Genomic DNA, 16,096 nt, shown 5'->3' on the forward strand with positions numbered 1-16,096 from the left:
CCAGCTCCTTGATCCGGCAGAAGCGACAGGCGAGGGAGTCCAACAGCGACCGGGTGTCGGCCTCCAAGCGCCGTTCCAGCCCCAGCAAAGACGGGCGCTCCCTGTGCGAGAGGCACGTCCTCGGGGTATTCAGCAAAGTGCGCTTCTGCAGCGGCCGCAAGAGGCCAGTGAGGAGGAGACCAGGTCAGTAGAAGCCCTGACGGTGGGCTCCCTAGTGGCTAACACCCCCCTCCCCTTCGGCAAAGCATCTAGGGGCATTCATGGAAGAGAACCAGGATCCTCCTCTTCCATTCTGGCCCCTCGTTCTCCCACAATTTTCAGTTAGATTTCAGTCACCTTCTGTTAGCTAATAGCTTCTTGTCCCATATTCAGGAAAACACTTAATACCTCGATGAAACCACGGTTTGATTGGGATGAGAGTTACATGTTTACATGCTCTTTGTCCCATAGATCCTGTAGAGTCCTTGAGGGCAGTGGCCACCTCATTCTCCATCTCTATTTCTCATACATCCCTTCATCTGTCCATCCATCCATCCAGTGTTTAATCTACCTCCTGAGAACCTAAATGTAAATAAACCTTCCTTCCTATATCTCTCATAACACAGTGCAATCTTAACACATGATAGACAGTAGGCACAAGAAGAACTTAAATTTATTGTCTTTTTCTAACTCTTTCTTTGGCAACACATGATGTGGAATCTTCCTTACGTTTCTGATCGATTTCTCACTTCCCCGTTTTCACCCATGCCCTTTCACTTCTTTTCACCCAGACCTCCTTTTCTTATTCTCTTCCAACTGCTTCTCTCCTTGTTCCAAATGGCTCTTCTCATTAACTTTTCTGTCTTGTTACTCCCATCTTTGCACACTCACACTTTTGGGACATTCACGGAACAACATAGTAGCTGCAGTTTGGTCTCAGTAAGTGTAAAGGAAACTTTAGACTTATCAGAGATCTTAGCCTGGCCTTTCTGAAGCTGATTCTTTTCTTTGGCTTTAAACTCAAATGGTTAGCCTTTGCTGTATATCTGTTTACAAAGGGAAATTGGATACCTCAAAATTTCAGAGTGATTATCCCCAATTTAAGCCAGGCTATCTTGAGAGAAAGAAAGCAGAATTGCCAAGGTCTGTGCTTCCTTGGGTGTGGCCCACAGGGTCATTTGCAATCTGCAGATGATTAACCCTTGCTGTGGACAATTGAAAACAAATACAGTCTAGAAGGAAAGCTTGCTTGGTGACCAGTTGACTAGTTTAGGTTCTCATCTTTGCAATTCTGATTGTGATCTCCTGGGTTTCAGGAATGAAGCATATGGGCTGGGGTCATTGGGTAAAGAAAACACTTGAAAAGTCTGGACAAGTGGGGCTCAGAATTAGTTTAGAAATTTGTGATTAAGACTTGTAAAGAAGCTGTTCCATCTCATTTTTCCGTTGAGTTTTCATGACGTTATTCATTCCATAGTGGGCTCTTTTTCTTATCCCTTGACGTTGATGAAATAGTAAATTTCAGGAGTAAACAAAAATAATTACGATCTTAAGGCAGAAGCTACTAAAATCTGTTATTTTATATCCAGTTAGTATGGCCTGTTATTGTATAAAGGGAAGATATGTGCAAAATACTAGAGTTATCTCTGCACAGTAAATAACTCATATTAGGGGAAAATGAAATTCTTCATATTGTTGTGCAAGGATCATTTGGGGGCCATCTTCTCTCGGGGCTTATGTGGTCTACAAAGAACTTCAAGGCTCTTAATTCCATGTGACTTTGATATCTTAGTCTCTGAACTATGTTCTTGCACTCTAGTTTTTGTGGATAGACTCTAGTCAGCCTTCTTACTAACGAACAAGGGTAATCTAAATGTTAGGTGGATTGTTTTTGTGAATGGGTAATATAAACTCACCTGATCTTTGGTGAAGTTGACTTGGAGACCAGTGATTTGCATGGCTTAATTTTACATAAGGAAACTGCTTCCTGTGGCCTTTTCCTTGGCATCTCATTAGAAAATAGAGACTTTGAGGAAATTGCTGAGTTTATTGTTTTTTCATTGTTCATTTAATCTTTTCCTCTTTTTCATCTACTTAGTGTACATTTTGGCAAAGAGGATCATGACTGGTGGATTCTTTTAGCTTAAGTGTCACAGTAATAATCTGACAAAGAGATGACAGGACCTGTTAAGAGATGCTGAGTGCAAGGGCAACATGCATGTATCTGTCCACTGTGGAGTTGAGTTTGTTATGAAGCTTGGCTTAGAAGAATGGGAGCATAGGGTGCAACAAAACTTTTGGGGAAGATGGTAGTATCTGTTACCATTACTAACAAAGCCAAATAACTAATCTGTTGATTTGCTGTCAGTGACCATGATTCACATAGCTTGAGATGAGCCTATTAATAGAGAGACAGCACCTTCCACATCTCAATTCTCCAGAGAGAATTCTTTAGCTGGATTGGGAGGAAGTTGCTAAACACCAAAAGAAAAAACTATTTGAGCAAATCTGTTTTATAAGCTCTTTGATGTTATGTTCACTTAATATTTGATTTATCCTTTAAACTCACTAAATGGCCTTCTCAGCCATTTCCTGTGAAATACAAACTGAGTCACAAATGGTAAAGTGGTGAAATGGAATAACTCATCATGATAATTTCCACTCTGAATTTCTGTCACTGAGACACAAGTTTCATGGGCCAGGCTTGCCAGGGGAGAGAGCCTGAGACAGTGAACTAAATCAGGTATTGGATGGGAAAGGCCACAGTTGTATTTCTGATTTCAGGGCTAACACACCGAGAGTCTCATAATCCTTGTATTAGCTCACCAAGTTCCAGTACATATGATGTTGAAACCTCGTAAATGCAGAGGGAATACTGAAATTACACGGTAAAGGTCTCAGATTTTAAAATCATGATATTGCATTACGAAAACATGAGAATTGGCAGGGCCATCTCTCCCATCACAGAGTTCCAGGACCATAGGGTGCCTCAGATGCATTGTGAATGCCATCCCTGGAGCACAGTGGTGGCTTACCCTGGGACTGTGTAGCAAAATGCTGCCTTAGGTAAGAAACCCTTGAGCCAGAACAAGTTGGTGGTTTATACAAGATGCACAGCTTTGATTGTGGTAAGATTGGGGCTAGAACTCGATCCAGTTGATTTTTCTTGCCTGTGTATTTTACAACACAACACAAAAAAAGTAGTGTGATGTACTGCGTGTCCTCTGTCAAAGAATGTGAATAATTTTATACATTATTTATTTTTACCATTAAGGATTGTTATTATTATTTTGTGATTAGAACAATAATGTGGTCTTATAGAGGAGATAACTGGCAGAAGGAGACATAAGCTAAGTCAAGCAATTGGGGTTCTAAAATGACCATCCTACAGCACTGTGCATATAGAAGTAAATCCCACAGTGAAGACATACAGATAGGGCAGGAATAGTTAGTCCCATAGCACTGTGTGGACTGTGGGTCTTTGGAAGTGAAATATTGGAGACTTTGAACACTGGCACGTTGGCTTAGGTCAGTGAACCATAGAAAAGCCTTTAGAACATAAGAAAAGAACATTCTTACAGTCCTTATTACTTGAGGTATTATTTGTATGTGAAATACCTGTATGAGCTGCTCGAATATTTGCTTAAATGTTGATACCACTTATTTTGCCATGTGAATTACATGGCTTACTCAATTCTGGCATTTGTTTTACTCTTGAATAGAAACACCTGAACAAATGATTAACTCTAGAATTATTTATGTTTTTCACTCAGGACTTGCTGCAGGTAATAGATAGCATTCCCCATCAGGAAGGGATAAGTGTTTATAGAATCTTTAAATGTCGGAGTGGCCAGGAACCTTGGAGGTCATTAGTATCACTCTTTGAGTTTTCAAAGGAAAGTCTGTAAAGCACAGAGTAATTAGATAAGCTTAAATCTGTATTTTAATCAGTGTTTTTATTATATTTATCAGTGTTTTTCTATAATTTAATTCTTTCACTTAAACTGGGGCATTAAAAAAAAATCAGTAATCAATAAAATTCCTCACCTGAAAACATTAGATAGCTTTCATAGCTTAAGTTTTGGATTTTATATTACTTTTGTTTTAAAGAATGATGTAGTATGTTTATAGAGACTGGATAAAATAAATCAAAGAAGTGATTATAATTTTACTAAATTTTGTTGATTTTTTGTTGATTTTTTTGTCTTATTTTTCTTAGTTCTTGTTTCTACTTGTTTCTGAGTCCTTTTTTCTGATATAAAAATTATGGTTACTCAAAATATTTTAGTGTTTTTCCAACTTGTTTTGGTGGATGTATACTATTTAATAGCATACTCATTCAGTATTTTACTATCAAACATATCCTTTGACACTGACGAAGGAAATATCACAAAATAAAAACTTTAAGAAGAAAACTGACAAAAAAGGGGGAAATACTTAATCATGTGACTTAAAGAATATAAATTACATTTTTATAAATTGAAATCATTCTGGCAATGTATAGATCAAGAATACATTCACATGACCAGTGATACTTTACATTTATAGCAAGTAGTTTTATTGTATTTTCTCCTTTAAAAGTATGACTCATGTCTGAACTACAAAATCAGCCTAATTAAATGATATTTGGCTTGATGCTTGTTTGAAAACAAACAAGCTTTCCTTATTAGAAACCCACCCTAGGGTTTAAAATGATATTTTGTGTATGTGTGTGTTTTAATCTTCTTTTCTCTACAGCAGTGCATTCTCATCAACATTATGTTTCCATTGTAAGAACATTTAAAAATAGTAGCTACTGTGATCTCTTGATTTCTTTCATCCCACAGAGATCTCATCAAGCCATAACTCAGGATTAAGTCTTTAAAGTTTTAATGAAGTTGATATTGAACAGAGTTAGAAAAACAACTTGCAGGAAATGAGGCAGTCTGTATTTGAGGAAGCAATAGGAATATTTTGGAAGACGTTTAGAAACTAAAGCTTTGTCTCTTACAAGTATAGTTTAAGGAAAGTACTGGACTTACTAGTAAAAAATGACATAGCTTTTATTCTTGTTGAGAGCATATTTTTGCATAGATATTACTGTGTTGATTTAGTTTGGGAAATTTGTTAATAGTGATTACTTTTTTCTCATCTCTTTTTTTGAGTACTTTGTCATAATGTGTATTCACTATGACTTCCATCTGAATTATTATAGATTTTGTGAGAACTCTCATAAATAGCCTGACTAGACATAGGAAACCAAGTTAACATATGACATTTTGAATTCTATCTGATGGCCTACTATCAAGCTACATGACTTTACTTGTTATCCAAAGAGAAATGAAGCTCCTCTAAAGGGCTCTGATTCCAAGGTCACTTTCTAAGCATCCGTGAGAGGGAGGAGCCTTAGAATGCAAAATATCTATAAGTTAACCATATATAGTAATACCTTCCTTGACGATATAACTTCAGGATTTACAGAATTTCTTCACAACTTCTGCCCCTTTAATTCTTCATAGCAGTCTACTGGCATGATACCGTCTTTGAAATAAAATTAAGCTTCAAAGTAGTAGACAGACTTGTTCAGGTTCATGGAGTTAGGGAGTGGCTAAACTGCTCCAGGACCACCAGCGCCCACCCTGCACATCCTCTGTCTTTATCTCTCACCACCTTGAGCTAAGGAGGCAGAATCTGAAGAATTCAGTGAGATTCAAAGCTGGGACACTCCAGTTGGGGGGAATCAGATAAAGAGTTCAAGGAAATATGGAGTGTCATTTTGCTTTGCTCTGGGTATATCTAGAGCCCCCGGGAGCATCTCTTGTGAGGAGGAGGAGTAAAGCGGGGAGGCTGGTGAAGGTCTCCAGGTACTGAAGAAGCAGTTCTGTGGCTATGTTGTCATGTGAAGTTCTCAGGCTCCTGGCTGGGTTGTTCCTCTCTGCTTGTGGGAGCCTTGGAGATGTCAAAGGCTGCCCCCTGGGGCACCTAAGGACTCACTGGGAGACTCAGGTCCAGAGGGGAAGACTCTTCACTGTAAACATAAACCATTGCTTCAGATGTTTTCAAATGCAAAGAGGTTAATAACAAACGCAGGAGAGCCCTGTAGGATTTAGTGTTTAATTTTTTTTTAATAATTTTTTTTTTTACAGTGAGTGTTGACTGTGTAGCAGAGTGATTAAGTACATGGATGTTGGTGTGGGATCGGAATCCAAATTCTGGAAATACTATCTGTGAGAACATTAGGCAAATTTCTTAGAGTCTTTGAGCCTCAGTGTGCTGATTTGTAAAATGAAAGTACTATCTCTAGCATTTGGCTAGGAAAGATCTCTCTGAGGAAGAATCATTTAAGCTGAGTTCTGAAGGATGAGGCAGGCAGAGAAGGGTGGAAGATGTTGAAAGGCAGAAGAGAACAGCTTGCATGAGACTGAGGTGAGGAGGTATTCGGTGCTTTAGAAGAAGTGTCGCTGGAGTGATGGGAGCAAGTGGTCCAGGCAACATTGAAAAGCTTGGCAGGGCAGCGTTGTGCCAGGCCTTGGAAGCTCGCAGAGAGATTTTAATCTAGAATCCAAAGAGAGTCAGAAGTAGGGGGTAATATAATGTGGCCTGTATATTTAAATGGACACTCTGGCTTTGGAGAGAAGAGTGGATTATAGGGGAGCCAGAGGGGAAGTTAAGGAATCATAAGGAGGCTGGGGAAGCAGTTGGGGACAGCAGTTCTCAAAGTGTGGCACACAGGCCCTGGAAGCTCCTTGGGGACCTTTTAGTGGGTCCACAAGGTTAAAACTGGGTTCATAATGATATTTCCTAATACTAATTATTCATCTTTTTTCACTCATTGTCTTAAGTGTCCAGTGTGATTTTCCAGAGGTTATATGATATATCCACTATCATCTGAAAAGGCTATTAAAATTTCTTTTCTTTTAAACTACGTATCTGTGTAAGGCCAGGTTTTCTTTATATGCATAAGCCACAACATTTGCAAGAGATTAAATGAGCAAGCAGATTTGAGAATCCAGCTGATTTCTGTTAAGGCAGACATAACAGAAATTTGAAAGCATATAAACTACTTTTCACTCATTTTTGTTTTGGTAAACAGTTATGTTTCATTAAAACACCTGTTTGTTTAATATATGATGGGCTTGTTTTTAATGAATATTTGAAACATTTTGTCATAATTTCTAAACACAGTACATATTGAAAGATATAAGCCACATAAACACAAGCTCTTTGAGATACTCAATAATTTTTAGGAGTGTAAAAGGATCCTGAAACCAGAAAGTTGGAGAACCACCGGTCTAAGGTATAGATAATGTTGACACGAAACATTATGGCAGTGGTCATGGATACGAAAAGAATAGATGGAGGTAGAATGAGCTGAGCCTGATAATAGATAGATATGAGTCAAAAGCATGTAAGATGTCTGGATGATTGATTTCTGGCTACACAATTCAGCAGGGAGTGGTGCTAAGATGCAGGGAAACTAGGGGAGAAGCAGGGTTGGTATGTGTCAGATGCATATCCTTCCCAAATTACAAAGCACTGTGGATTGCTAAGGTGGAAAATTGGGTGATGGTATTATTTATTGTTTAGTAGTTTTACAATACAGTGAAGATCCTGAATAACCCCTCTGTGTAAGGCTATCTACTTTATTCTTGAACTCTTTAGGGAACTTACTTTCCTCCATTGATCTATAGCTACTACCTTGTAAGAGTAATCCTATAAGCAAATATGTTTTAGGCAGAGAAAAACACTGTGTGTGTGTGCTCACTTGTGTCTGACTCTTTGTGACCCAATGAACTGTAGCCCCCCAGGCTCCTCTGTTCATGGAATTTTCCAGGCAAGAAATACTGGAGTGGGTTGCCATTTCCTACTCCAGGGAATCTTCCTGACCAAGGGAGTGAACCAGAGAAGAATATTAAGAAAAGTCAGAAACCTAAATAGATTTTTTCCTAGTCCTTTAAAATTGAAACAAAGTGTTGCGTGTTAAAGACACTTGACGTAGTTCAGTCCTGAATGTATTCTGAATATGACTTTTATACACGTGGAACCTAGGTGAACTTTATACATGAGCCTGGTCTAGAATCAGTGGTCTTTGCATGATCAAGTGACTGTGACAAGATAAACTTTGTAAAGTTCTTATTTGTCCAACTGTTGTTAGTCATTTGATTAGTGCTTATTGTGGTGCTTAGACACCCCCAGGCTCCCTGCTTCTAATCATACTCTGTTAATGCCTGTCCACTGGAGTGTGTGTACAGTCTTTTCTTAATGACTTTTCAGAGGTCATTAGAGAAACTCTAAGGTCTAAGACCAAATCTAGTTTCCTGGAAGAGAATGACATGGGACGAATAGAATCTGTAGTCAGATCACAAAATGCTAGAGCTTAGAGATTATACAGGCCAGCAATTCTCAGCTCAGCTGCAGAATCAAGTCACCTGTGAGCTTTTAAAATGTGCTAATGCCACACAACCAGAAAATCTGATTTCTTGTATCTGCTCTGGGGTCCAGACATTAGTCATCAGTTTTGCTTGTTTGTTTCTAACCTCCTAGAAGATTCTAACGTGCAGCCAAGGCTGAGAACCACCAACCTGTTCAAGTCCCATCACTTCATACCTTGTGACCCTGAAACAAAAATTAATTATTTTATTCATTAGTGTTTCCCTGGTGGCTCACTGGTAAAGAATTTGCCTGCCAATGCAGGAGACACAGGAAAGGCTAGTTTGATCCCTGGATCAGGAAGATCCCTTGGAGAAGGAAAACCCACTCTAGTATTCTCCCCTGGGAAATCTGATAGAGGAGCCTGGAAGGCTACAGTCCATGGGGTCACAAGGGAAAGACTCGACTTAGCGACTACACAACAATAAAAAACCTTTAGAATACATTTATGCTGTTTAGAAACTGCACACAAATTTTAATTACAGTGATGTTGTTGTGTTTAATGGCTTCCAAAACCTAGCCGCATTATGTGCACGTGTGCCTCATCTTCCTCCCCGGCATGTGAGCTCCCGAGGACAGGACCTGGGCCCTGTTCATCACTAAATTCTCAGCACTAGCATCTTGCCTGCACTATTGCAATTCTTTGATCACTGTTAAATAAATGAGGACTCATGAAACCTTACCTTTATGGCAAGCCTCAGAGCAAGAGGGATACTGAAGTTAGTATCTCTAGTTCTCACACAAGGATGCTGAGATATAGCAAGCCTGGGGCTTCTCAAATCCCCAAGACTAGTAAGAAGTAGAGTCTGCGTTTGAAGTCAGGTTTGTTTTTCCTAGTTGACTTTCCTTTCTACTCTGCTAGCACTGGAAATGAGCCTCAGTGTCTTTCTTTGAAAAACGATGGTACCATATTAAAGGATATTTAAGGGCTTTTTTAGTTTGACAAGTCATTAAATAGCTCCTCTCCTCCCAGGAGGAACACTCATGACCGGGACATGAAATACTCATCTTCTCCCTGCTTCCTACATACATAGGAAATATAAAAACCATTTTCCTAGTGTGCTGTTTAGAACATTCCTAACTATATCCCATGGTTTAATTACCTAAAATGTGCTATTAAACATCTCTTTACTTAAAATATCAGTCTTAATTTCTTTTGACTCCAGTTTAGGCCTTACAAAATTAGGAATTAAATCCAGTATACCGCAGTGTTTCAGACATTTTTAAAACCTAAGGTAAAAAGGGGGATTAAAACAAAGTGTGAATGAGATTCAGGAAATAAAATCTGTGAGCTTCTATAAATTATTATAGAAAGAAAAAAACAAAAATTTCTAGAAGATGTATTTTTTTATTGTTACTGGTGACTTGAATGTTTTATTTTAATTTTGGGAATTCAAAAGATGACCCAGATCACCTTTACAGTGCCCCAGAATCAGATAATACTCCTCAATAATTAAGAATGGGGCCAAAATTTAAATAAGTACTTGAAGTAGGGATCCATAATCAAATTGTCTGGGTAGAAGAAATGTCAGATTTTTAAAAAATATATTTATTTTTAAGTTTTTATTTTATTTATTTTCGGCTGCATTGGATCTTTGTTGCTGCATGTGGGCTTTCTCCAGTGGCAGTGAGTGAGGGCTGGGCTCTAGTTGGGGTGTGTGGGGCTTCTCATTGCCATGGCTTCTCTGTGGAGCACAGGCTCTAGGGGTGCATGCTCAGTAGTCGTGGTGCATGGGCTTAGTTGCCCTGGGGCATGCGGGGTCTTCCCAGACCAGGAATCGCACTTGTGTCCCCAGCATTGTGAGGTGGATTCTTAATTACTGGACTACCAGGGAAGCGCCAGATTCTGTTTTTAGATGAATGGCTCTAGCTGAGCTGTCCATACGTTATCCATACCATATGTAATCTTATGTTGGGGAGAAGACTTTAAGATAGGAGAGCCACCCAAAATCACCTAAAGAGGATAGAAAAGAAAAGAATGGTCAGTGTTTGTAATTAATTTTAAAAATGATGAAAACAATAATTAAAAAGTGATGAAAAGACTGATGTGTCAAATTCCAAGGAAACCCAAGTTTCTCTTGATGGAGAGAGTTGAAGTTGTGCTATTGTCGTGCTTTATTAATTCAAGGAGGACTGCAGTGGATTTTTGCAACCAGAATGTAACCATGAAGTGAAGCATAAGTGGCAAATGAGTTGATGGTTCAGAAGCTCAGAATTCTAAAAAGGAAGTCATGTTGGTAGAAGCCTTGGTTTCCTCTGTAGTCTTCTTGTGGGATATTGCTATGAAAGATTGGAAATTTACTTTCTTTTCAGAATGGTGGAGAGGGTTCCTCTTTGCCTCCTTACTGACCCTGTTTTCCCCTGATAGGCACCAGGGCTCTTCTCTGTAACTTTTGCTCAGGAAAGTAGCTGGTAGCATCTTGAAGCTCTGGTATCCGAGAGGTCTGCTTACTCCTCCCTTTCCACCAACAGGTTGTGAGAAAAGGCACTAAGGGGGAAAAGCACTCTGAATTCATGCGTTTCTGAGTGCGTCCACGTAATCCCTTTTTTGAGATTTTATTGGGCTACGTTTCCAGCTTACTACATGGCTTCTTCAGTTTGAATTCCACTCATGGTTCTACTGGGCTTCTCAGATGGCGCTAGTGGTAAAGATCCCACCTGCCAATGCAGGAGATATCAAAGACTTGGGTTTGATCCCTGGGTGGGGAAGATCCCCTGGAGGAGGGAATGGCAACCTAATCCAGTATTCTTGCCTAGAGAATCCCATGGACAGAGGAGCCTGGTGGGTTTCAAAGAGTCAGACATGACTGAAGTGACTTCACGCGTGCATGGTTCTGCTAATGGGACCACCATCTTGGTTGGGAACCTGAAGATGGGAGATCCTTGGCTCCTGTTACTTTTACCTAAAGCACAGCACAATTCTGCCTGTTCTTTATCATGCTAAGCAAACACATTCAGTCTGAAGCTTTTGTCTCATGCTATTACATGTCTGCACTTGAGGATGGGTAACTGACATCAGCCTTGGGAGATCCACGTACTGGGGTATATGACTCAAAGTGTTACTGAGTTTGCATTAGAAAATGTCAGCACTCATTACAATCACACACCTTATGGGGGAGGGACGTGAGCCTCTGAAGAGGTAAATTAGGTCATATAACTACAAAAGGCAGAGCAAGCATAGACGCTAAAGTCTATAAACGTAAGCCTATGTCTTACTGCTACACCATAGCTATAGCAATGGGACATTGCCCACTGCTGGTAGTAAGATTATCCACCTGTTCTTTGTTTTGAGCAATTTAAATGTTGGTAGTTGTTTTTAAATGTCTATAGTCAAGTTGTATTAGCAGACACCTATTGAGTGGCTGTGCTTGGGAATGGAATACGGCAATAATGAGGAAGTACCTGTTCTTTGTCTGTAGGGCAGTCTATAATTAAGATTTGTTAACTCTGGCCAGATTTGTATTACTGTGTTCCAAGTTGTAGGTTTGCTGTGTTCTTCTGTACAGTTTCTCCTGTAATGTCTAAATTTCAAGAAAAATAACAATAATTATATAATTTAAAAAAAATTAGGTAAAATCTTTTAAAAATGCACATGTGCTCAAGACCTGGCTCAGAGCATGTTGTTTGATTATATATTTTATCAACATGAATATGCTGCATAATCAAGGTTCTTTCTCTACCTGTCTTCACACAGTTCTCTAGCCAACTCCAGCCTTGTTGGCATACAGGAATGTTTACAGCATCTGTCCATTTCAGTTCCATAGTTTGTAGTTGTTTTTCCCATGAGGAATGCTGTTAACTTCTACACTAACCTTTACCTTACTTAGACACAGCCCCTCGTTTCCCAGCGCTGCTGCAGTTCTGCCTATTATTCCAGGCCCAGCCCAACTCCCATCTTTTCTGCCAGATCTTCTCAAACCCTTCCAAGTAGAATGATTCACTGCCTGCCCCAGGCTTCACTTGGTGTATAGTCATCTGCAGTTCAGTTTGTCTTGTCTTTTACTGTGGGAAGTACCTGTCCCTGTGATCGGAATGTGAGTTCCTATAGAAAAAAGAATAAGATCATGTCAATGCTATCTCCATAGTAAGTAGTCAGAAATAATTCATCCAAATGAAATGAATTCTGTTGGTGACTGATGGGCTCATGCCACTAGGACTAGTCAGATTTCAAGGGCCTTTCTGCACAAACAAGAAAACACTGAGCGGGAAAAGAAATTTGTATTTTTGGCTAAAATTAATTTCATTTTGTTTGATATTGCAATACAATAATATCATTAATCTATGGTCAATTGGTGTTCAACTATTAAATAAATACTTAGCACTTATGCTTTTCCTTCCTCCCCAACCAAACTCCCAGTTGCCACCCTTGTTTCACTCAGTATATACTTTTCCTCTTTCCTCTTTCTCAGCAGAGTAGCTACTTATAAAGGGGGAGTTTCTATGGAAATGGTAAAGGAGAGAGGACCTTTGTATTAATTTATCCCTTTGCTCCAGAAATGGAGGCGAAGTGGGTGGCATTGCCAATTTGGAAAAAGGCCCATTCTATTTTGACTGGCTTTGGTTTCTTAACATTGGGTTAATGAGAAATTTGCCATTGATTTCAAATTCAGTCATGCCTGGTCCTTACATTTACAGTTGAGACCAACAAGTCATTTTAGTGTTAAATACTCTGGAGGGAACATAGTCACTCAGGTTTCACTTTTCCTGGTGAAGCTGTAAGTAATGGAGGAATACAGTATTGATTTGGTCTAATGAAAAAGCTTCTTTCTGTCAACTCTTTATTACCTCATTGGCTTTTCTTCTTTCCTCTTCTCTTACCCTTAAAGCTATTGATAGCAGCATTAAGTAAGTCTTCTGTGTATGCTGCAGTCCTCTGTATTTATTCTTTTGTTTGAAACCCTGCCTTTTTCTTAAGAAGATATAAATAAAAGAGGCCTTTGAGTCAGTCTAAGGTAACAGTATCATAAAAATGACATTGGACTTTTTGACCTTGGGGAAGTTTTTTTCCCTTCTCTTCAGCTTAGTTTCCTCATTTTCAGAATAAAGGGATTGTATCAGATGGTTTCTGAGATCCCTTTCAGCTTTATCATTCTTGATGTGTATTTCTGGTATTAAGGCTTACAGGGGATGGGTTGTTGGATTCCAAGATATTTGGATGTCAGATATAAGTAAATAGTTTAATGATATGTTGGACATGAAACTCTAGAAGATTTATTAAGGGAATAGCAAAAAATACATATACTTTTGTTTAATTTCTCTCCTCTGTAGTGTTTATTTGTACTTATATCCACTAGTTTAATTGAACACATATTGACTGTATTTCTAAATTTTCTTTAGTTTTTAGCATTTTATTGCACATTCAAAATAGACTATTGCATTGGTTTGGACTTTAGCACTGAAGAGATTTTAATAAGATGGTAGAACTAGGTTTTTTCCTAATGTAGATGACATTTAGTTATTTACTAGCCTCAAAGAGAGGATAACAATGAAAAAAAAATGGACAGGAAAAGGAACTATGACATGGAATGAAGCTGAAGACTGATCTTTGAATAAGCTAATGTGAAACATCATATTCCATGACAGTTTTAGATTAAACAATGGAAAAGTGCCATTGGAATGGGAATGGTAGTAGAGAGAAAAGTCATGCCTTAATTATCAAGTTTTTAGATTTCTCAGACTTTAAAACATACCTTTTTGATATGTTTCTACCAAGACTTCATCAATTAAGGAAGAAATCAATGTTTATGGAATATAAAATATGACATACTCTTAGCAGTCATCATTTATATTATGGACAGTTGGTGAAATTTAGTTGTGCTCATTAGTGGTAAAAATGTAAGATTTAGAAGAGTATAATTAAAATAGTGCCTAAAATAAGATTTTATCATTTCTGTGAGTTTCATTTATGTCACCCATCTCATCTGTTCTCATAGGTATTGTTGGCATTTGACTTTTTTCTTCTTTAGTTTTTCCAATTCTTTATCTATGCAGTATGGTTACAATATACATAGGGGAAATTCAGTTTTACCTTTTGATCCATTAATCATTTTATTTGACCAAAAATAAGCTTGGCCTGTTCCTTGAATTTGAAGTGTATAACACAAGGTCACTTTTAAGAATTTATAGTATATAAAATTGCATGACCTATAGTAGATGTGTTGGTAAACCTGATTACCTGCCTCTGGATAAGCTCCTTTTGAGTGTTGCTTGGAGTCAAACATCACTCTTCAGGTTTGGTCTGATAAACCCAAAGTAAAATACACTCAGTCTAGATTAGAATTTCTGTGAGGTCTGTAAGAGATCACTTTATCTCTCTGCACAGTAATATTTAGTTAACTATTCTTGCAACTGCTGTTTTTCAGCTGCTTTGAGAAAAGGGCTTTATAATTTCATAGTAAAGATTTTATTATTTTTTAATGTTAACAAAATTCTTTGGATTTTCATAAGTGGATTTTGTCTGCATTCCGAATTAAGTCTCAAGTTGGTTTAGACCTCATGTGAATTGATTCAGGCACTTTCATGGATAGCTATCCCAGCAAGGAAGCTATATGCTCAAAGGTCTTGTGTCTAGTTTTAAGAATTCTGAGCATATGAGCATTGTTCACAATTTCAATGTTTCAGTCCATACACCAATGCAATGAAGGGATATACATTTCACCAGTCCCAATACAATGCTTCTTTTCTGTCTTCTTGCTGGTGCTGCTGCTAAGTCGCTTCAGTCGTGTCCCATAGACGGCAGCCCACCAGGCTCCTCCATCCCTGGGATTCTCCAGGCAAGAGCGCTGGAGTGGGTTGCCAATTGCTTCTCCAATGCATGAAAGTGAAAAGTGAAAGTGAAGCTGCTTAGTCGTGTCCGACGCAGCGACCCCAGGGACTACAGCCTACCAGGCTCCTCCGTCCATGGGATTCTCCAGGCAAGAGTACTGGAGTGGGGTGCCATTGCCTTCTCCGTTTTTGTCTCCTTGTGCTCATGCAAGCCCCATTCATCATTCACACCTATTTCCTGGGTAAATTCCTCCATCTTCTCCTTCTATGCACCCATTTCCACTGTAGATACATTAGTCATAAAACGCAGTTTCTTAAAATTGATTTTTATAGTTTTTTTCTTCTGCTGAACTTTGAACTTGTGGACAGTGAGTCCATAAAACCAGGATTATCTTAGTGAATATTACTGTTTGGTGAATGATGTCCTTAATAGAGGTATTTCTATTTTGCTGTTGTTGTCTGTTTGCTTGTTTTCTCCTTTCTCTGCTGTATTTTCTTCTTGGATGAACTCATCTCTATTGACTTCGCCTGTCTCCTCTATATTTCTGACTTATAGGTTAATACCTGAGCTCCTCATCCAAATTTTCAACTACATGCTATTGACTTTCATGTGGTTCCACTGCTAACACAAATGTAACCTTCTTTATTTTGAATTTGATTATTGTGGTCCTCCAAATCTCAGTCTGCTTTGTATCATGAATTTCCCATCTCAGTGAATGACACTGTTTATGATAACTAGTATGCACTTAGCAAATATTGGTAGTTTCCTGACATCAACCTTCTTGTCTGCCAAGTTGGAAACCACTCTTATCTTTGACTCATCTCTCTTTACTGTCATATCCAATTACCAACCTCATTGATTTGATCTCTACAAAGCTTTTTTTTTAAAAAAAAAACAACTTAATTAATTATCAGGCACTAACTTAGGACTTTCTAGGAAATA

The 16,096-nt window shown here is 38.6% G+C and overlaps 1 protein-coding gene across 4 annotated transcripts in view; it reads left to right on the top strand.

Moving 5' to 3' along the window:
• Positions 1 to 16,096, top strand: part of FGF12 (fibroblast growth factor 12) — a 604,298-nt gene that overhangs the window by 320,070 nt on the left and 268,132 nt on the right. The window contains exon 2 of one of the 4 annotated variants that reach the window (XM_010833424.1): positions 8 to 183. The exons of 2 other annotated variants lie outside the window; for them this stretch is intronic. In XM_010833424.1, the coding sequence (XP_010831726.1) occupies positions 8 to 183 (176 nt within the window). Of the gene's footprint in view, positions 184 to 16,096 lie in introns of all 4 variants that reach the window. One more of the 4 variants, XM_010833425.1, reaches the window with a different exon arrangement.

The sequence above is a fragment of the Bison bison genome, unplaced genomic scaffold (genome assembly GCF_000754665.1).
Source record: "Bison bison bison isolate TAMUID 2011002044 unplaced genomic scaffold, Bison_UMD1.0 scf7180017863646, whole genome shotgun sequence".
Classification (NCBI taxonomy): Eukaryota; Metazoa; Chordata; class Mammalia; order Artiodactyla; family Bovidae; genus Bison; species Bison bison.